The 22,527-nt window shown below is 45.5% G+C and overlaps 1 protein-coding gene across 1 annotated transcript in view; it reads left to right on the top strand.

Annotated features, from left to right (window-relative positions):
• The window catches only part of LRP4 (LDL receptor related protein 4), a 34,969-nt gene extending 12,699 nt beyond the window's left edge, over nt 1-22,270 (top strand). Inside the window, exons 19-38 of the mRNA XM_045557012.1 lie at nt 101-206; nt 1,028-1,229; nt 2,721-2,910; nt 2,994-3,125; nt 4,051-4,191; nt 4,549-4,635; nt 4,746-4,917; nt 5,426-5,588; nt 5,710-5,935; nt 6,292-6,595; nt 7,616-7,834; nt 7,999-8,133; nt 8,937-9,045; nt 10,524-10,668; nt 10,923-11,036; nt 11,492-11,627; nt 13,788-13,855; nt 14,413-14,500; nt 16,237-16,378; nt 19,763-22,270. Of these exons, the coding sequence (XP_045412968.1) occupies nt 101-206; nt 1,028-1,229; nt 2,721-2,910; nt 2,994-3,125; nt 4,051-4,191; nt 4,549-4,635; nt 4,746-4,917; nt 5,426-5,588; nt 5,710-5,935; nt 6,292-6,595; nt 7,616-7,834; nt 7,999-8,133; nt 8,937-9,045; nt 10,524-10,668; nt 10,923-11,036; nt 11,492-11,627; nt 13,788-13,855; nt 14,413-14,500; nt 16,237-16,378; nt 19,763-20,095 (3,212 nt within the window). The 3' untranslated portion in view covers nt 20,096-22,270. The remainder of the gene's footprint in view (nt 1-100; nt 207-1,027; nt 1,230-2,720; nt 2,911-2,993; nt 3,126-4,050; nt 4,192-4,548; nt 4,636-4,745; nt 4,918-5,425; nt 5,589-5,709; nt 5,936-6,291; nt 6,596-7,615; nt 7,835-7,998; nt 8,134-8,936; nt 9,046-10,523; nt 10,669-10,922; nt 11,037-11,491; nt 11,628-13,787; nt 13,856-14,412; nt 14,501-16,236; nt 16,379-19,762) is intronic.
• The last annotated feature ends 257 nt before the right edge of the window (nt 22,271-22,527 follow it).

Raw genomic sequence — 22,527 nt, 5'->3', positions numbered from 1 at the left:
GGTCTACCAGCACATAAGCAAGCCCTGTGCTAACCATGAAAGGTAAGAGGGTGAATGAACAAGACCAGAGTCAGTATCTTTGTCCCTTACTTCTTGGTAGGTACAGACCGGATTGAAGTGGCCAACACTGATGGGAGCATGAGGACAGTACTCATCTGGGAGAACCTTGATCGTCCTCGGGACATCGTGGTAGAACCCATGGGCGGGTAAGCACTGCCCCTTGTGAACAAGCTCTGCCTACCCACCCCCATACCTGAGTCCCACAGGGAAGTCTGGAGATGAGGGAGAGTGGCCAGATCTTATAGACACACCAGAGAAGCAAGAGCAGCTGTAGAAAACACAGAGGGTAGTGACGTTGTCTCCTCTGGACGAGGAAACTTTTTAAATTTTTTCTTCTCTTGTCTTTTTTGCTTTTTGGTTTGTTTACAAAAGTAACTCATTGTTCAAAAGAAATTACTTATATAGAAAGCAAAAATTCTCTATAATCTCATTCTCTAGCAATTGTTAACAGTTTAGGGTATTTTTTTCCCAGACTTTCTTCTAAGTGCATATTAACAATTTTTGTTGTCGGTAGTGGTAGTTTTGATTTTACAAAAATGGTATACTGTTTTGTGATTTGTGTTATTTTTTGCTTATGTATCTTTTCATTTGAATATATAGATCTACTTTGTTCGTCTTGGTGGTTCTGTAGAGTTTTTTTAAACTTATATACCATAATTAATTAATCCATCTAGTCAAGGAAACCTTTCTTATTCCTTATCCTCATCTCCCCTCTTTCATTATTCTCATTTAGGCCTTATTTGCTGTGTACTCTTTGAGCCATGGGCTCAAAGACCCTGGGGTACCTTTCGATAGTGATAGAAAATACAGTGTCTTTAGAGACAGCTCTGAGCCCAGGGCTGGGCCAGGCACTGAGGCAGGACGCTGGGGCAGCTAATTCAGGCAGAAACTCTGAAACCCTAGGTACCCTGATTCCCTGCTAGATATTAACTGGAAGCCTTGTAAGACCTCCCTTGCCTTTGCCCAGGTACATGTATTGGACTGATTGGGGTGCTAGCCCCAAGATTGAACGAGCTGGCATGGATGCCTCAGAACGCCAGGTCATCATCTCTTCTAATCTGACCTGGCCTAATGGCTTGGCTATTGACTATGGGTCCCAGCGGCTATACTGGGCTGATGCTGGCATGAAGACGATTGAATTTGCTGGACTCGATGGGAGCAAGAGGAAGGTAAGGGTGGCACCAAGCCATCGTCCCACAGCCTCCAGGACAGCACTCCCTGGCTGGCAGCTGGCAGGAGCTAGGGGGACCCAGAGGTATGGGACTAGCATGGGGAGTGTACTGTTTCTCTGAGGCTGTGGCTGCCCTGCAGAGCTTGGGGGCAGGGGTGGGAAGGGGCTGCTGATTGATGATGAAACTAGGGGCTTGTGTGGATTGTGGGCTGGGGATATAAATACGCAGACTTTCCTAATAACCACCACAAGTAACACTAATTAATCACCAGTTACACACTGGGCCCATGATCCATCTTGTGCTCTCTCTTTCTTTTTGTTTTTGTTATTGTTTATTTTGGTATAATTTCAAACTTACAGAAAAGTTGCAAGAATAGTAAAAAGGACAAATAACACATTTTGCCACATTTGCTTACCCATTCTCATTTTCTTTCTATATAGACAAATGCATACACACACACAATTATTTTTCTGAACCATCTGAGATTAAATTGGAGACATCCAGCTCTTCACTTCAAAATATTCCTGTGCATATTTCCTAAGAACAAGGACATTGTCTTCACCACAGTGCAATTATCAAAGTCAGGGAATTTAACATTAATACAATATTACTGTCAAATCCACAGCTCATGTTCAATTTCACTACTAATTGCCTCAATAATGTCCTTTATGGCTTTTTTTCTTCTTTTTCTTCTTGTCCAGGATCCAATCCAGGATCACCCACTGTGTTTAGTAATCATGTCACTCTCTCTCGCTCTCTCTTTTTTTTTTTTTTTCTGGAAAAGGTGTCTCACTATGGTGCCTAGGCTGGTCTCAAACTCCTGGGCCTAAGTGATCCTCCCACCTCAGCCTCCCAAGTGGCTGTGACTATAGGCACATGCCATTGTGCCCAGCTAATCATGTCTCTTTAATCTATAATCTGAAACACTTTCTTAGCCTTCCTATGTCTGTCTTGACCTTTCCATTTCTAAAAAGTAAAGGCTGGTTATTTTGTAAAATGTCTCTCAGTTTGGGTTTGTCTGATGTTTCCTTGTGATCGGATTCAGATTATGCATTTGCGGCAGGAATACTACTTTAAGTGAAGCGTCCTGAGTTCTCAATGTGTCTCATCAGTGGGCATAGTTGTTGGTTTGTCCCATTATTGTGATATTTACTATGATTTCATGGCTAAGGTGGTATCCACTGTAAAGTTGGTATTTTTCCTTTTGTAATTAATAAGTAATTTTTGCAGAGATACTTTGAGATTATATAAGTGATATGACTTCCAGCATCTTCCAGTACAATTATTACACAACCCTTGGAGCCAGGCATGATCATATCATAGATTGATAGACCAAGGCTCAGAGAGATTTTATAACTAGCTCTTACTTGAGGTCACACAGCAGATGGTGGCAGCAGAGCTGTATTCCGACTCCATGCTGACCTCTTGACCACTGCCCTGTACTGTCAGACCTTGCTGGGGATAACAGAAGTGCTGGGGCCCTGGCAGGTGCTGATCGGAAGCCAGCTCCCCCACCCCTTTGGGCTGACCCTTTATGGAGAGCGCATCTATTGGACTGACTGGCAGACCAAGAGTATACAGAGTGCTGACCGGCTGACGGGCCTGGACCGGGAGACCCTGCAGGAGAACCTGGAGAACCTCATGGACATCCACGTCTTCCACCGCCGACGGCCCCCAGGTGAGCAGTCGTTGGCCTGCATTGGCTTCTCCTTGGCCTTCCTATGCCTTAGCTTTCCCCACTGACCACACCCCTCTACCCAGTGTCCACACCATGTGCCGTGGAGAATGGCGGCTGCAGCCACCTGTGTCTTCGGTCCCCAAATCCAAGCGGCTTCAGCTGTACCTGCCCAACAGGCATCAACCTGCTGCCTGATGGCAAGACCTGTTCACCAGGTGAGTTGAAGCATCATAGATCTGGATAGAGCCTCTGGTGGGAGTGGCTCTCTTCCTTCCCTGCTAATGCTCCATTGAGGTCTGAGAAACTGAGTCTTGGTGCTTCTAGAGGCTTAGGGGAGAAACTAAGAGCTTCCAGAAAAGGGGAGAGGTCTAGACAAGAGGAGAGGTAGACAGGATTGGAGGTAGGATCCAATTAGTTCTTATGGTGTCTTCATACATGTCAGAAAAAGATATTCCTTTCTCAAGACACTTGGAAAATTGCCATAATATACCGATTTGGTTAGAACAAGACACTTCCATCTGCCCAAAATTCATATAATAAATATGAAAATGTATGTTACCTACAATGTAATGGTACCCTTTCCTTAGATGTGCCACTTTTGTGAGTACACAATCTAAGTGACGACCTCAATGGAGGGTCTTAGAAGCAGGACCTGGCTACCCAGATGTTGGAAGTCAAGGTTTCTCCCTAGGGGATGCTGCATGGTAGGCTGTATTTGAACTCTAATTTCCCAGGGAATTTGAGTGAGAAAGGAGCTATAAACTGTGCCTCCCAGGTTGTGGGTAAAGCCCTCTGGGGTCCCTCTACTCTTTTTTGTTCTTTCTTTCTTAATCTTCATGGTAAAAGGTCCTTCAAAAGAGCAACTTCCATGATACTAATAAAGAGGTATCATTTATGAATACACGTGAGACCTAATGGTAAGTGCTTCATGTAAATGATCTCTTTTAATCCTTACACCCAGCCTGTTATTGTTCCCATTTTACAGATGAGGAAACTGAGTAAATTTAAATAACTTGCCTAGGATCACACACAGCTAGAAACTAGCAGGGCCACGACATGAGCTTCCATTTGCCTGACATCCAGATCCTCTTAATGGCTGTGCTAGAGTCATCGTCCTCCTTCCTCTCTCCACCTGGGCAGGCATGAACAGTTTCCTCATCTTCGCCAGGAGGATAGATGTACGCATGGTCTCCCTGGACATCCCTTATTTTGCTGATGTGGTGGTACCAATCAACGTTACCATGAAGAACACCATTGCCATTGGAGTGGACCCCCAGGAAGGTCTGTGTGGCCCTCTCTCTCCATCTGGCCTTCTGTCCCTGCCCTACACCAACTACTGTCCTTCCTTTCCTACCACCTTTGTCTCCTGCTAAGAACCCGGGGACTCCCCATTCCCTCTGGCATAGCCCCTGTCTACAGTACTTTCTCTTTGGTTGTAAGGGAGTGGTTTGGGGCCCTCTTCCCTCCATCTCTGCCAAGAGCTGTCCTGCTATGATATTTCTCCACTTTTCCTTGATTTCCTCTACTAGGGGCTCCAGGGCTCTCTCGCATGCTCTGGTGTCTCAGGACATGAGTGGGCTCTGTGTGTCCCATTGTTGGGGGTGACAGCCTAGGTTGAGCCAAGCCTTCCCTCTCCAGGCAAAGTGTACTGGTCTGACAGCACGCTGCACAGGATCAGCCGTGCCAATCTGGATGGCTCACAGCATGAGGACATCATCACCACAGGTGGGCAGGCCTTCCTCCCAGCCCAGGGACTACCTTTCTGGCTACAGAGCTGGGGAAATATCCCATCTGTTTTAAAGCAGGAGCCAGCATGTTCTTTTGACTTCCCGCAGGGCTTCAGACTACAGATGGGCTTGCGGTAGATGCCATTGGCCGGAAAGTGTACTGGACAGACACGGGAACAAACCGAATTGAAGTGGGCAACCTGGATGGATCCATGCGGAAAGTGTTGGTGTGGCAGAACCTTGACAGTCCCCGGGCCATTGTACTGTACCACGAGATGGGGTGAGAGCTAGCTCTATCACTCCGGGTAGTAGAGTGGGCTGGCGCAGCTGGGGCTATGGACAGGGTGAGGGTGGGCAGTGGAGAGCAGACATGCGTCACAGGAACACTGAATTGTGGAGGTCACTGTAGGTTGACCTCCCTGAGGATGTTCTGCTCCCTTCTCACTTCTCTAGCAGGCTGCTGTCCTTCTGCTGTGGGTGGCAGTATAGTATAGAGGTTAAAAGCATGAGCCATGGAGTCAGAAAACCAGGATTCAAATCTTTTCATCATGTGTTAGCTGCATCACTTTGGGTCTAGTATTTAACCTCTCTGATCCTCAGCTTCCTTACCTGAGAAACGGAGGTGACAGTGAAAATGCATACCTTGTGGCCCTCATGAGGATTAAGTGAGAGAATGCATGTGAAGTATTTTGCAAAGTGTTTGGCATACTATAAGTACTGACATACCATAAGTACTTGTAGTATATGGTAGGTGCTAGAATAATCAGCTAATAATCTTCTTCACTCAGGTTCATGTACTGGACAGACTGGGGGGAGAATGCCAAGTTAGAACGGTCTGGAATGGATGGCTCAGAGCGCACAGTGCTCATCAACAACAACCTAGGGTGGCCCAATGGACTGACTGTGGACAAGGCCAGCTCCCAGCTGCTATGGGCTGATGCCCACACTGAGGTGAGAGCCCTGCCCATGCTGCTTCCCCAAAGCCTGGGAAGGTAGGAGAGGTCTGTCCAGGATCTCCATTGAGGGCTCCCAGTCTGCTAATAGCGACCCCTACCCTCTCCCTCCTCTGCAGCGAATTGAGGCTGCTGACCTGAATGGTGCCAGTCGGCATACATTGGTGTCACCAGTGCAGCACCCATATGGCCTCACCCTGCTTGACTCCTATATCTACTGGACTGACTGGCAGACCCGTAGTATCCACCGTGCTGACAAGGGTACTGGCAGCAATGTCATCCTGGTGAGGTCCAACCTGCCAGGCCTCATGGACATCCAGGCTGTGGACCGGGCACAGCCACTGGGTAAGAAAACCCCTGGGGCTCTGGGTCAGAGCCTCTGGCTTTCTAAGCCTCAACATCAGAGATATATCCAGGGCTCAGAACGCCTTTATAATAAAAAACAGCAACCTACCTAAGCCCCCTTCCTGTATCAGGCTGTATTCCCTCTAGATATGGCTGGCACTGCAATTGCATGATGTTGTCACCTTCAGAGGGCTCCTAGAGGTACTCCTGTGGGCACTCCTTCTACCTCACCTCAGCAGGCACTGAATCTTGTCACTTAGAACAAGGAGTCAGCTGCAATAAACTAGGCCCTTTGTAAGATTCAGACAGTATTCCAGGCTGGGCGTAAACACTTGTGCTTCTCTCTCTCATCACAGGCTTTAACAAGTGTGGCTCAAGAAATGGCGGCTGTTCACACCTCTGCTTGCCTCGACCCTCTGGCTTCTCCTGTGCCTGCCCCACTGGCATCCAGCTGAAGGGAGACGGGAAGACCTGTGATCCCTCTCCTGAGACCTACCTGCTCTTCTCCAGCCGTGGCTCCATCCGGCGTATCTCACTGGATACCAGCGACCACACAGATGTGCATGTCCCTGTTCCTGAGCTCAACAATGTCATCTCTCTGGACTATGACAGTGTGGATGGAAAGGTCTATTATACAGATGTGTTCCTGGATGTTATCAGGTATGAGTATCGCTGAAACCTCTAGACTCTTTTCTGATCCCTCATGGGTGAGGTTATTTTCTGTGTTGACCTCTAAATGGACTGAGTGATTGGGCAATTTGGATAGTGAGCACTAATCCTGACTTGTTCACTTTGTATTGTTATCACTTAGAGCAGAGTTTCAAACTTGTGTTTGCTTAAAGATTATATGGAAGCCTAGGATGTAACCCTAACAATAAAACAAAGTCAGGCTGGGGACCTGGAGCCTCCACACCTACCACTGGATCCTGAGGGAGCTCCAGGAATCCCCTAGGACTCACTGATGAGTAGGCCATGTAGCTCTGCAGTAAAGGAGCCCTGGCCAAATGCCAAGGCTTATTATGGTGGCTTACAAAGTTGTTGTTTCTAACTTTTTTTTTATTATCATTATTCTTTAAATTTTTGGCCCCAACCCGGCTCAGAAATATTACACCCTGCCCGATAGTAAGAGTGGTTTCCCATGGCAGAGATTCTCACATGGAGGAACAGGGGGCATTCTCCTTTGCTCTCCCCTCAGGGGTATGTTAGAATCTCATGCTGGGGACAGGTGGGCATATGCAGTTTAGAGAAGTTGCTCATTGATTGTGATGTGTTCCCTATCCTGAGGTTGAATTCCCTGGTGTAGGGCCTCTGTAAAAATGTACAGGTAGGTTTTGACAAATCTATTTTTCTTATAATCACTTCCTAGCAATCTTCTCTCTTCCCAAAGATATATGGGGAATGATTAACCTGTATTCTGGCAAGATATGGGCCCAAACCTCCTCCTGTTTCCAGTTAGCAGGAAACACTCTTCTTCCTAAGAGAATTCATTCATTCATTCTGCAAATGTTTTATTGAGCACTTATTATGCTGGGTGCTGAGAGAGATCTACTAATAGATACTTGGTCTCTTCCCCTGTGGAGCTAATAGTCTAGTGAGGGTCCAACTATGGAAACATGGATTAAATGAGTTTGTCTAGTCTGATCAATCTGGTCACTCATCCAACCCTGGGCTCTCCCCAAGGCGAGCAGACCTGAATGGCAGCAACATGGAGACAGTGATCGGGCGTGGGCTGAAGACCACTGATGGACTAGCAGTGGACTGGGTGGCCAGGAACCTGTATTGGACAGATACAGGTCGAAATACTATTGAAGCATCGAGGCTGGATGGTTCCTGCCGCAAAGTGCTGATCAACAACAGCCTAGATGAGCCCCGGGCCATTGCCGTTTTCCCCAGGAAGGGGTAAGTTTATGGCCAGCAGAAAAGAGATCCAGGGGAGAAGGGACTGATAGAAAAGAGGCCCTTGCAGGGTTCCTACATATTACTGGTATTAATGTGCCCCTGTGTTCTCTTGACCTTTTGGTGCCATCTTCCCATGGCTTGATAATGCCACTGTTGTGTGTCAGATACCTCTTCTGGACAGACTGGGGCCATATTGCCAAGATTGAACGGGCAAACCTGGATGGCTCTGAGCGGAAGGTCCTCATCAACACAGACTTGGGTTGGCCCAATGGCCTCACCCTGGACTATGATACCCGCAGGTAGGAATTCTGTCCCAAACTGCCTCTTGGAAATCGGGTGGGCAGAGGAGAGGATGGTTAATATTGAAGTAGGAAAACTGAAAACATGGGTAGAGAAGAGAAGGCATTGAGAAGGATGAGGGAACATATTCTTAGAGCAGGGATTGCTAAATCCAGCCCTCAACCCTCAGGTGGGTTTTGTTTGGCTGGTTTACGTTCTTAATTTGAGTGCCTTCAGCAGAGCACATCCTATGGCTGGACCACAGGTCCCACTTCCCCATCCATTTAAGGGCTGATTCTTGTATTTGTCACTCTCCTGATCCCTAGAATTTGCAACTCCTGGCCTAGATAAAAAGTGCTGGAGGGCATAAGAAGAGGATGAAAGGGGCTCTGAAGTAGTCTGTTCCCCCTTTTTCCCCTAGAGGAAGGGAAAGGAATCAAAGTCATTTGGAGAATTGGCAGAATTGAGAGTTCTTTTAACCTCAGTGAGGTCAACGTAGACTGAGTTCTCTTGAAGACTATTTGTAAGAATTTGGGCTTAGATCTTGGGTAAGAGTCACAGGGTGATCAAATTCCTGGAGATGAGTCTGAGTGATGGCTCTTCTGAGGTTACTAGACTTTCTTTCCCTCCCCAGAACAGTCCTGGCCTCCCCCATTTATGAATCACCAGCTTTGGGACTTACAACGACCTCTTATCAAGGGTGCTTCTTGACTGCTGACAGCATCTGCCAGTTCAGCTCAGGAGAAGACAGATAGCTCCTTAGGGAGAAGAGCTGGGTCCCTGGCAAGCATTTTAGGCAGCCCTTCTCTCCCTTTCTTCGCAGGATCTACTGGGTAGATGCACATCTGGACCGGATTGAGAGTGCTGACCTCAACGGGAAGCTGCGGCAGGTTTTGGTCAGCCATGTGTCCCACCCCTTTGCCCTCACACAGGTACTAGCTCAGGAGAGAGGTAACTAAACCTCCTTGACTGGGGTGTTTCCTCGGGGTTCTAAGTCAGCAGCATCAGCTGTAGTTGCTACTGAACAGGTGTGCTATGGAAGCTCATGTTAGGGCTTTTTCCTGTGCCCTGAAGCCATGCCACCAAGTGCCACACTGCTCCTATACCACCACTCCCATATTCTAGCATTTAAAGGAATGGCTCTCAAACACTGGTGTATAGACTCAGGTATGGAGCTTGTTAAAATGGAGGTTCCTGGGCCCTGGCTATAGAGAATCTGCTTTATGAGAGTTGGGCCCAGGAATATGCATTTTGGTAAGTTCTCCAGTTGATCCTAATGCTGTGGTCCCAGCATCTGAGCTCAGGCAGCTCACTTAGTGGCAATAGGGTAGAGTGGCTAAAAGCCAGAGTTTTGAGGCATCCAGCCAGTTGGTGTTTATTGAGTACTACCAATGTGCTGGGTACCTGGGTTCAAGTTCTATCTGTATTATTAAATAACTGTGTAACTTTGAACAAGAAGCTGAACTTCTGTAAACTTTAGTTACCTGTAAAACAAATCAGCCTAATAATAGTATCCTCCTGAAATGTACACAAAACATTAGCACAGTACCTGGCACATAATAGCACTAAAATGTATGTTATCTGTAGCCACTTTAATTATTTTAGCTGTCATTTTTGACAGGTCTAACACTGTTAGATAATTTGGGGAAGGAAAAAGATCTACCAAGCCTGGGGCCAAAACAGGGATTCTCAATCACTTAAAAATCTTTGTCCCTTTTTGACAAACATCTTCCACCGTGTCTATATTCTGTATTATATCCTATCAGCCAAAAAGATTTTGTCTGATTTTACTTAATGATAGGCATATTTTTTTCATACTCCAAATATAAAACTACAGGGTAATATTGAATATGGTTTTCCAATGTACAGGTTTCCTCTAGAGTTTCTGATCTATCTCTTGGGGTGGGAGGGGAAACACCTTCATTGCTCCTCCCCTACGCCTGGTTGAGGATTTCAAGATCATTGCAGTAGAAGGAAGCCACCCACAGAAGCAAGCAGAGGATTTGAGCCAGTGCTTGGAACTAAGGGCCCAGAACCTTTGAATTTACTCCTATTTGCTAGGTAGGGAGCCACTCAGTCAACTGACTGAGGACTGAGTAATTAGGTGCTAGAAATTCAGAGATGAATAAAACACATTCTTGTTCTTGAAGAACTTAATCTGGTGGGACAGACAGACATGTAAACAGAGTACCTTCTTCAAGTATAAAAACTCACTTGTGCAAGTGACTACAAGGTACCAAACAGCATGGATGAGAGAATGGTGAACTCTATGTGGATTTGGGGATGCCCAGAAGTTGATCTGGTGAATAAGAGATGAAGAAGGCATTTCAACAGAGGGAGTAGTACATGCTGAGGCATAGTAGCTGTACCTGAATAATATTTCCTCTTTTTGGGTTTCCCTATTGAGTAGCAGGACAGGTGGATCTACTGGACAGACTGGCAGACCAAGTCAATCCAGCGTGTCGACAAGTACTCAGGCCGGAACAAGGAGACAGTGTTAGCCAATGTGGAAGGACTCATGGATATCATTGTGGTTTCTCCTCAGCGGCAGACAGGTGGGCTCCTGGATCCTGAGCCTGCTTCCTTACCATCAGTGGAATTGGTTGGTCACCCCAAGGACCAAGATAGTTAGGGCCACAGGAAAGCCTTTTGGTTGACATCTTCAGCTCTTAGACCTTTTCAGCCCCTGTGGGTATACCCCTCCTGTCCCTGGGAGTAGGCTAGCCCTGGATTTCCTCCTTTTAGAGAAGTGTTAAATTGGGAGACCTGGTTCTGTCCCAGACGAGATACTCATCTGCTTTGCCTCCAGGGACCAATGCCTGTGGCGTGAACAATGGTGGCTGCACCCACCTCTGCTTTGCCAGAGCCTTGGACTTCGTATGTGCCTGTCCTGATGAGCCTGATGGCCGGCCCTGTTTCCTTGGTGAGTTGGGACTGAATGGCCCCAGGAAAGGTAGAGAGGTTCAGCAGCCTCTGATCCCTGGACCTGATCTGTCATTCTGGGTGGGATCCCCCTACAGAAGGTCTTATTACCAGAGTGACTGGGAGCAATGTGTTTGGGCTCTTTGGACTCACTCAGACCTGGGTTTATCTGGCCTCTGGCATTTGCTAGAACAGAATTCAGGTCTCTCAATTCCCAGATCCCTGCTGTGGGATCATCAGTGGCTTGTGCAGTACTCTCTCTTCCTGACTTTTAAGGGCCAGCTGTCCCATCCAGAGGTATTATATTGAATCCAAGTCCCTTTTATTTACAGTATTAATGGCCTGGGATTAGGGCAGCTAAAAGATTGCTTTGTCACGTTCTCTAGCTGCTACTCTTGGACCATATGTAGAGGTTTAGGGTTCCAGTGGCCCACTCCAATCCTCTTTCCTCTCCAGCACCTGGCCTGGTGCCCCCTGATCCCAGGGCTACCAGCATGAGTGAAAAGAGCCCAGTGCTACCCAACACGCTACCTACCACCTTGCGTTCTTCTACCACCCGGACTCGCACGTCTCTGGAGGAGGTGGAAGGAAGGTAAGTAAGTTCATTTAGTATAAGACCAGGGGCGCCTTAATTCAAATCACCATCCCCTACCAGCAGAAAATCATAGTCCCAGCTTGATAATTCTGGCAGATGGGAAGTAGATCACATCATTGACCACCAGTCCCTGCTGTTTGGCTCGGGAGGTGATATTTAGATTTGTAGATTTTTGCAAGTGATTCCTTTCTAGCTCTGAGGTCAAGAAACTTTAAAAGCAGCTTTAAAGAGAAATCACTTAAGAGGAGTTCCCACGTGGCATTCTTCTTTCTTCCTCTCTCTCTGTAACATTTGTTTGCATGTCTCAGGCTTAGTATATAGTCTTATCCTACAGTGGCCTCTGGGCTGTGGCTTTATGACTTGGAACAAAAAGGTTTTCCCAGGGGTATGATGGCCTTAGCTCTTAATGACCCTAGCTTATAATAATACATGCATGCACACATACATACAACATTTTTAAATAAGCAAGCGTAACCACGAACAGTTCTCAAATCAAGTATAAAATATTTTATACCATTAAACTGAAGGTGCTACCAATTATAAAATGCATCCTGATTTGAGAGATTAAACTGAAAACATGACCAAGGGCAATTGTGAGATGCCATCGATTGTAAGTCATGTTCCTATTTCAGGGATGTTGGACTGTAGAAAAAAATGTGCATCTTAAAATTGATGAAATATGATACTCAATTTACAGATTCTTATAACTATTTTCATTTATTCTTTATAAAAAAATAACCTGGAAATACAGATAGGAATAAAGAAGAAATGAGTACCCACATACCTATATAATAATAACCCTTAATATTGTGATGCCCATCTTTTTTAGACATTTTTCTAATTAGAACAGTTTTTTTCACTACAGTGTACTTGTCTCTTTATTGTTATCAATATCAACTATAGTTTAAAAGGTAGTTAATACTTGATTTCAATTCTGAAAGCAGAAATATAATAATGATCCCAAATAAGAACTCTGGATTTCAGTGTTCCTAAAGTTATAAGATTTGCACATAGGCTGGGCGCGGTGGCTCACGCCTGTAATCCTAGCTCTGGGAGGCCAAGGCGGGTGGATCGCTCGAGGTCAGGAGTTCGAGACCAGCCTGAGCAAGAGTGAGACCCCTGTCTCTACTAAAAAAATAGAAAGAAATTATCTGGCCAACTAAAAATATATATACAAAAAAAAATTAGCCGGGCATGGTGGCTCATGCCTGTAGTCCCAGCTACTAGGGAGGCTGAGGCAGTAGGATCGCTTAAGCCCAGGAGTCTGAGGTTGCTGTGAGCTAGGCTGATGCCACGACACTCACTCTAGCCCGGGCAACAAAGTGACACTCTGTCTCAAAAAAAAAAAAAAAAAAATAAGATTTGCACATGATCAAATTCACATGCTGTGTGCCCCATTCTATTAGTTCAATTTGTAAACAAAAGCAAACCCCCAGGTATAAATAGTTTCTCACTAACTTTTAAGTATTATGAATAATTATTAAGCTCTGATTTTCTCTAGGTTTATTTAGAAAACTTTTGACTCCCCTCCTTGGACGTGTTCTTACTGTCGGAGTTCTGTTTGAAGATTCAGTGCATTTTGGTTTCCTACGCTCTTGCGAGTAGCTTTTCTCCAGCCTTTTAGGAGATGCCTTTAATTGCCTGCTCATAATGTGCCACAAAGAAGTTACCTTCTGACCATTTCAAGTTAGTTATCCGAGCACTCCCTCTGGATGTCTTAGATATTCCCTTGTGAAAGAACGAAGGGAAGAAAAACAACTTTTTTTTTTTTTACCTTGTGATATTTAGACCTTGTGATAATTTTTATCCAGTCAGATTTGCTTGGCTATTGGCTCCTTCCAACTCATCCTGGTAGTTTAAGAAAGCCTATTATTAATGTCCTTAGTATTCTTTCTGCAGACTTCCAGACCTGCCTGTCATTTTTAAAGGTACATATTTCATAACACATTTAAACCTGGGATAGTAGCTTGAAAACAGTGACTCACACTCATTTCTCTCCATTTCCTGGTCTTGCCCTCTCCATACTTCTGATATCTTCCATCTGGTACACCCTCATGCCTGACAGCCCCACTCAAAGGCCTTGCCCCCTTTCATGGAGGAAGGCATGATCTTCAATGAATATGAGTAGCCTTCATATTCAGTTCTCTATGCCCACAGATGCTCTGAAAGGGATGCCCGGCTGGGCCTCTGTGCACATTCCAATGAGGCCGTACCAGCTGCTCCAGGTAAGCCCTGAGTGCCCCACTGTTTTGGAAAAGAAGATACAAAGAGTCTAAGTCTCCATTGACATTTTTCATAACCTTCATGGATACTCCTTGGGGTTGATGAACTCTTTTCTTATACTAAATCCATAGAAATAATAATCATAATAGCCATCACTGATGGTATGCTTTCCATATGCCAGGCATTTGATAAGCCATATATATGCTGTGCGTGTACATATATACACACTCTCATTTAATCTCCACTAGTCCCGTGAAATATTGTTACTTACATTTAATGAGAAAATGTAGGCTTAGAAGTTAAGCATCCTGCCTTAAGTCACATAGCTAGTGGGTGGTGGAATTGGGTTTGCAGATGCTGGCAGAGTAGACAGATTTCTTCTCAGCCTCCTCGCCTACCTGCTGTGGCCTCTCCTCCGAGTAGAAGGCCCCTAGCCATCCTCTGATGGGTAAGATCCAACACCTACAAAACGGGCTCTTCATCTTTCTACCCCTCATATCAACACCAGGTAGAAAGTTGTGTGAATGGTCCTTGCCCATTGTCTCTCTGTTCTTCATAGGGGAAGGACTTCATATCAGCTATGCCATCGGTGGACTCCTCAGTATTCTTCTGATTTTGGTGGTGATTGCGGCTTTGATGCTGTACAGGTAATCTCAACCTTGCCTCAGGGGCCATGTCCTCATTGGTCCTCATTGGTCCTCATTAGCATGTCTGAGATCTCCAGAAGCTCCATAGTTCACTGAATCAGCCTCTGATCAGTCTTATTTCCAGGTTGGGTCCCTGGTTAGAGCAGCAGAAGGACAGGGCAGAATACTGACTCTTATTCCCCAGTCACAGCCTAAGCATTTTCTTTATTTAGTGACCATAGCAACCCTTGGGATTTTCTCTATAGACTAGGATGCTGGGGGCACAGAGGATGTTACCCAAAGTCATACTGTAAGAGGTAAAGCTGACGGTGACCCTAGCATCTGTGCTTTTTCCACCACCCCACACTACCTCAAAACCATTGAAATTGAAATGATTTTCCCTTTGCACAAATATAACACTTTACTAAAATATTGGTTGACATATCATTTCTCAATAGCAATCATCCTGGAAAGATAGAATGTGTCATTTTCAATGCAGAATCTTCTTTTTATATTTTCCACCAAATGCTTTAAACACAGCTTACAGAAAAAAATGCCTGGATTTTGCTGCTGCTGCTGCTATTCATAATAATAATAATAAATAATGGTAATAGTTAACCACTTAATGAATATGTATCAATGCCACAATCCTGTAATTATTCCTCACTTTAAGATGAGGCTCTGAGGCTCAGAAAGTTTAGACCGTGTCTACCAAGATCCCAGCTAGTAAGTAACAGAGGTGGGATTGAAACATAGATCTGGCCGGGCGCGGTGGCTCACGCCTGTAATCCTAGCCCTCTGGGAGGCCAAGGCAGGTGGATCGCTCGAGGTCAGGAGTTTGGACCAGCCTGAGCGAGACCCCGTCTCTACTAAAAATAGAAATAAAAATTATCTGGATAACTAAAAATATATATAGAAAAAATTAGCCGAGCATGGTGGCACATCCCTGTAGTCCCAGCTACTCGGGAGGCTGAGGCAGTAGGATCGCTTAAGCCCAGGAGTTTGAGGTTGCTGTGAGCTAGGCTGATGCCACGGCACTCACTCTAGCCCGTGCAACAGAGCGAGACTCTGTCTCAAAAAAAAAAAAAAAGAAAAGAAACATAGATCTGTCTGACTCTAAAAGGTCAGTGTATTAGTTATCCATTGCTGCATAAAAAAATTACCCTAAAACTTAGTGACTTAAAATGACAACCGTTTATTATCTCATAATTTCTGAGGGTCAGAAATCCAGACGCAGCTCAGGTGGGTGCCTATCTGCCTCAAGGTCTCTCACAGGCTACAATCCAGGTATGAGCCAGGGTTGTGGTCTCATCTCAAGGCTTGACTGGGGAAGGATTCCCTTCCAAATACAGCCATGTAGTTGTTGACAGGATTCAGTTCCTCACAGGCTGTTGGCTGTAGGCCTTCCTTATCAGCTCCTTGCCTCATGAGCCTTTCCATAGCACAACTTACAACATGGCAGCAGCTTGCTTCTCCCAGAGTAAGAGCAAGAGAGAGTGAGGAGGGCAACCCAAGACCAAAGCCAGTTTCTTTGTAATCTAATCTAGTATCCATCACTTTTGCATATTCTTTTCATTAGAAGTGAGTCACCAAGTCCAGTCCACTCAAGGGGAAGCGATTCATAAGGGCATGATTACCAGGAGGTGGGGATCACTGTGACAACCTTAGAGACTGCCTACCACATTCAGGTTACAACTTCCCCAGGTATTACCTCCATAAAGATCTGAACTAATTTCTTGTCACCTTTCCTCATAAAGACACAAAAAATCCAAGTTCACTGATCCTGGAATGGGGAACCTGACCTACAGCAACCCCTCCTATCGAACTTCCACTCAGGAGGTGAAAATTGAAGCAATCCCAAAACCGGCCATGTACAACCAGCTGTGCTATAAGAAAGAGGTAAAAACAGAAATTTATACTCAAGGTTTTTTGGGAGGTGAGGTGGGGAGGGATTATGTCCTAATTGCCAGAATAAGTCAGTAAGGGCTGTTAGGTAGTCCCATCTACCATTTTGGAAGTTATAGTGATCAGAAAAACTGAATGTAATTTGGGTTTCTGGAGAGATCTAGAAACTGTGAGGGAGTAGCCTGAGGGACCTTAGTGAAAGCAAGGTTAGAAGGCAGATCCCAGGAGATCTGGTCTGAAAGCAGTGAATATGCATCTCCCTGCCAGGAAATATTTTTCTAGGCTCATAGGTTCTTTTCCTGTTGCAGTTGTCATTTACCTGCAATGAGGCTGTGCCCCTCTGAAACAAGGGTGCTCTCTGAGCTAACAGCCAAAAAACCCGAGAGCTCCTGGACTCCCCCTTTTCTAACTTCCAGTTGAAACTGGTGGCACCTGTGGCTGGGAATGGCTGGTTTTTCCCTATCTTTCCTCTTATCACAGAGACTTAAGAGATTTTTCTAGAACTCTGAAGGTTTATGTGTTTTTGGTTTTTTTAACTCCTTTGTCACTTCATTGGAAAATTATTTGCTGAATGTTTAGGCATAAAAAATAGTACCAGGACTGGGTGTGGTGGCTCAAGCCCGTAATCCCAACACTTTGGGAGGCCAAGGTGGAGGGATTGCTTGAGGCCAGGAATTCACGACCAGCCTGGGTGTGAGACCCATCTTTACAAAAAATAAAAAAATTAGCCGGGCATGGTTGTACACTCCTGTAGTCCCAGCTACTTGGGAGGCTGAGGCGGGAGGATCTCTTGAGCCCAGGAGTTTGAGTTTGCAGTGAGCTATCCTGATGCCATTGCACTCTAGCCCAGGCAACAGAGCAAGACCCTGTCTCAAAAAAGAAAAGAAAAATAATTCCACTTCCACAAGGGAACTATAACCTGGGATTTCAGATTTTCTTAATCTGATGTAACCCTTGTTTTTTCCTAAAATCCTGTAACCTTTCATCACAAGTTATTCCTTATGAAGACCCTAATCGGTCTACTTCTTTTGGCAGTCAAAACCTGCCCTCACATCTGCAGGGCTATCGTGCATAATGAATATGTATTACATAATAATCATGTATTTTATGGGTCCATGAATTCACATATTAAAGAAGTTTCCACTACAGTCAAAATAGAACCTGCAGGGATAGCTTGTAGTTCTAGGAATGGTAGACCTCTTCTCAATTAATATCTTTGAGAGAAAGACTTTCGAAGACTCTTGGGTTCCTGGAATGTCTGATGCCCCAGAAAAGAACCACAATAAAGGCAATAGGTTAGCAATTAAAATTGTGTGACCTTTCTTCTGTTGTCTGTTTCTTCCTCAGCAGCTCTTTCACCCCTCTGATAGCCTTTCACCCTTTCTCTTCTGATTTCCTCTTGATTGCAGGTACCTGTTGCTGTGTGTTTGTAGAGGGAGTGGTGTCCCCCAAATTGCAAGTGCCATGTCCCCTACCTCTCCCTAACTTACCCAGCATGTCTCTGTGATTAAGACTCCGAGTGGCCTGTATCTTATCTTATACTAATTTCAGCATGGAGGGTGTGCTATGTCTCTCTCTGCATGGTTGAAGGAACTGTCACTCCCAGAGGTCGGGGACCATGGTTTTTTTTTGTTGTTGTTGTTTTTGTTTTTTTTGTTTTTTTTTGAGACAGAGTCTCACTTTGTTGCCCGGGCTAGAGTGCCGTGGCATCAGCCTAGCTCACAGCAACCTCAAACTCCTGGGCTTAAGCGATCCTCCTGCCTCAGCCTCCCAAGTAGCTGGGACTACAGGCATGCGCCACCATGCCCGGCTAATTTTATTTTTCTATATATATTTTTAGTTGGCCAGATAACTTATTTCTATTTTTAGTAGAGACGGGGTCTCGCTCAGGCTGGTCTCGAACTCCTGACCTCGAGCGATCCACCCACCTCAGCCTCCCAGAGGGCTAGGATTACAGGCGTGAGCCACCACGCCCGGCCTGTTTTTGTTTTTTGAGTCAGGGTCTCACTCTACTGCCCAGGCTAAAATGCAGTGGCATCACCAGAGCTCACTGCAACCTCAAACTCCTGGCTCAAGCTATCTTCTTGCCTCTCAGCCTCCCAGTTGCTGAGACTACAGGCGTGTGCCACCATGCCTGGCTAATTTTTCTATTTTTTATAGAGATGTGGTCTTGCTATGTTGCCCAGGATGGTTTTCAATTCCTGGCCTCAAGGGATCCTCCCACCTTGGCCTCCCAAAGTGCTAGGATTATAGGTGTGAGCCACCACACCAAGCCATGGACCATGTTTATATTGTGTAATCATCAAAGCACCTACCACAGTATTTGCCTAACATAGGGGTTCAATAAATATCTGTGGAGTAAAATTGTTACTAAAATAGAGCAACAGTTGCAGGACTTTTGACAGGAACACTATCCCAGGGACAGAACCCAAGCAATGGTCCATTTTCTTCTGGCAGTGGTGGCATGTTGGTCAGTATTCCCCAGAAACCAGGAGTAAGACTACCCTTTGAGGAGTCCATAAAGTAAGAAGCCTGAGCAGAATGCATTGCTGTCCTTGGAAATCCCAGGTTGCTTGGGAAGTCCCAGGGTTCATGGGAGCAGAGCCAGAGTAACCTCCTAAAAAAAGTTATAGGATACCATTGGACTGACATTTAGAACCCAAATAAGAGGATACTTAGAGTTCTCCTGTCTTACCTCCCAAGTTTTTTCCTTAACAAAATTAGAAGAGATAATTAATTAAGAATAAACTAGCACATAAAATAGTTTAAAATCCTGAATAAATATATACTTAATTGCTTTTGTCTATTGTTTTGATTATTTATATCAGCACGATGTCCCGTTAATAAACCACAATAACAATAGCTAACATGTTCGTGTTTTAGTGCATCTTATGTCAAGCATCCCTATAATTGCATTCCATGAATCACTTTATTTAACCCTGACAGTAATTGGTTGCGAGGTGTGGATACTGTGACTTTCCCCACACTGCAGTTTTAGAGACATGAAATAATTTGCCCAAGGTGACAGAATGAGTGAGTGGCCAATACAGGGTGGATGGAAGCCATGGGTCTCCCTCCTTCCTGTGTGATAATGGTAATAATCATCACAGCTGCTGCTCCTCTTTTAGGCTAGGACTCATATATTTGTCCTGACCCAGGCTCCCCATTTGTTTGTGGGATTTTTCTTTTTTTTTCTTTTCTTTTTCCCTTATTTATTTATTTTTTTGTTGTTGTTGTACTAGTTTGCAGTCCCTGTTTATGGGATTTTCCTGTTCTTCATGCCCACTCTTACCCCATCCACTTCCTTTTTCAGTTCACCATGAATTCCTTTGCAGAGAGCCAACTGACTGACTACGTCTCCCCACTCTTCACCCCTAGGGAGGACCTGACCATAACTACACCAAGGAGAAGATCAAGATTGTAGAAGGAATCTGCCTTTTGTCTGGGGATGATGCTGAGTGGGATGACCTCAAGCAACTGCGCAGCTCACGAGGGGGCCTTCTTCGGGATCACGTATGCATGAAGACAGACACAGTGTCCATCCAGGCCAGCTCTGGCTCCCTGGATGACACGGAGACAGAGCAGCTGTTGCAGGAAGAGCAGTCTGAGTGTAGCAGCGTCCACACTGCAGCCACTCCAGAAAGACGGGGCTCTCTATCAGACACGGGCTGGAAACATGAACGCAAGCTCTCCTCAGAGAGCCAGGTCTAAATGTGCACCTTCTCTTCCCTGCCTGCCTGTTCTTCTCCTTTATGGACTTCCAGTCCTTGTGCTTGCTTACACAGCAGGCCCCCTTCCTATGTGCTCGTCCTTCTCCTCCTCTCACCCCATAATTGCTCCCGAGCCCTCAAGGGAGCTATTTTCCACCTGAGTCCATAACTACCCATGCACAAGAAATGATGGCGCATCTCAAGAATTTAGACCTGGATTTTACCATGAGTCTCACCTCTTGCACTCCATCCTGGGCCCCTTGAGATGGCTTGGTAATGATTCCTTGCCAATGTAGAGCTCCACCTCCCCTTCCCCTGGTACCTTGAGTGCCTGCCCCATAGCATGGAAGCAGCTGATGATCCAAGACTGCACTTTTCCCCCATCACAGCGGGCATGACCGCTTCTCTGAGAGGACTTGGCTACCCAGGACTGGGGTGGGATGGTGTCAGTAAAGAGAGGGATGAAGGATAGAGGCTGAGAGAAGAAGGAAGAGTCAGCCCAGCTGGTATGGGCATCTGGGAAACCTCCAGCCTCAAGTGTGTTGGTAACATGAAAAAGCTTTTGGGGGTAGTCAGGCCTTGGTGCCCCATCCATTGCTGGCAGTGGATGTCATTCTCACCCTAAGAGTCATTGCCTTTTCAGCTGTAGATACTGGTGAAACGTGGGTGTGGCTGAAGCTGTTCTTCCTCCTGCTAGAATGTCTGGAGCCATTTCTACCTTCAGATGACTGAGGTCCCCTATCACACAGCTACTGGCTAATATGAATTCCTTCCTGGTGCCACCACTGGCCAGTACCTTTCCTAAGTCCTTTGCCCTATGTAACCAGGTTGTGAGTCAGTGGCTTGAGTGAATGTTGGACCTTCGGGGCTGAGTCTCTAAAATGTCTAAGAAGCTCTGCCTAGACCAAACGCAGCATACCACCAGAACTTGAGCATTTTGCCACTCTCTCCCTCATTCTCTGGGATTCTGAGGGAAGAGATCTGGAAACAGTCTTTCAAAGAAGGACCAGAAGTTTTCATAAACAATCAGGAAGAACAGTTGGGTTAGAGACTTTAGACACCCAGGGCCTAAAGAGAAGTATCCATGAGGTTGAAACTCCTGTGTTCTTTCTCAAGTGCTCAGGGATCTAAGTTAGTAGACAGAGAGACTGTAGCTACGGGGTGGTGAAGTTCCTATTCTCTTTCCTGAGCTGAGTGACTTACTTTCCATGCTGAGATGTCATCACTTGGTTCATGCTCATTCACACAAAGAGCATATGTCTCAGGCTAGTATCAGGGAAGTTCAGACTTTTTTCTGCCCTAAAACGTCTCCCTAGCTCTTCTTCACTTTTTTTTTTTTCTCCTAATTTGCTTTTTCTGATCTAGCCTTGTGGCACAGTACTCTCCAAAGTCCTATGGTGAGGAGGGCTAAATAAAGATGCAAAGAGGTGGGCAAGGAGTAGAAAGGTAGAAAGAACCACTGATGAAGACTTCTCAGTCTAGGGCACACCCAGACCTCTTCTCCCCTGGAAGGAGAAGCAGCAGGAGAGGATGACAGGGTCTGAGGATGGAGGGCATGGCTTCTAGAGGAAGTTTTCTGATCTGAAACATCTCCTGTGGTTAAAATCAACTGCCAAACATGTCGGTGAAAAAGGACAAGATCACATCTTTTCTGGTCAGTTCTAAGACTGCTAGAGACAGTTACCAAGCCCTTAGCCCTGCTCTCAGTGGCCAGCTCCAGGTCTGAGCCTACACATTACAGCCAGGCCAAGAAGGCTTTTCCAGTGCATGAAGTGGGAACGGTGAGGTGCCACTTCTGGGAGGAAAGAAGGACATTTCACATTTGGCAAAGCAGTCAAAGAAGGAGCACTTTGGGTCCTTAGCCTTATGGTTGGGGAGGAGGAGAAAGTAGAAAAGTGGCATTTTCTTGATTGGAAAGGGGGAAGGATCTTATTGCACTTGGGCTGTTCAGAATGTAGAAAGGACATATTTGAGGAAATATCTATTTGAGCACTGATTTACTCTGTATAAAGCAAAATCTCTCTATCCTAAACTAATGGAAGTGATTCTCCCACGCTCATGTGTAATGGTTTTAACATTACTCACTGGAGAGATTGGACTTTCTGGAGTTATTTAACCACTATGTTCAATATTTTAGGACTTTATGATAATTTAATATAAATTTAGCTTTTCTTAATCACCTTGCCTGGCTTGGAGTCATGACTAATCCTGCACCTGCTCTGTCTGGTAGACCCATGCTGTGGAAACCTGCTTGCAGACATCACTTATAAGTCCTTTGGGGATATGGGGACAGTGAAGAACAATAAAGGTTGTGAGGTTCCTGCTGGAGTTTCAGCTCATCTCAAGAAGACAAGCCAAGATCAGAGTTCATTGACTTATGAAACTCTTATTTCCTCTAGAAGAGGGATAATAGATAGGTTTCATCCTGAGTGC

Source organism: Lemur catta, chromosome 7 (assembly GCF_020740605.2).
Source record: "Lemur catta isolate mLemCat1 chromosome 7, mLemCat1.pri, whole genome shotgun sequence".
In the NCBI taxonomy this organism is placed as follows: Eukaryota; Metazoa; Chordata; class Mammalia; order Primates; family Lemuridae; genus Lemur; species Lemur catta.
The sequence above is the reverse complement of the archived record's forward strand: the minus strand, read 5'-3'. Positions and strand labels throughout refer to the sequence as shown.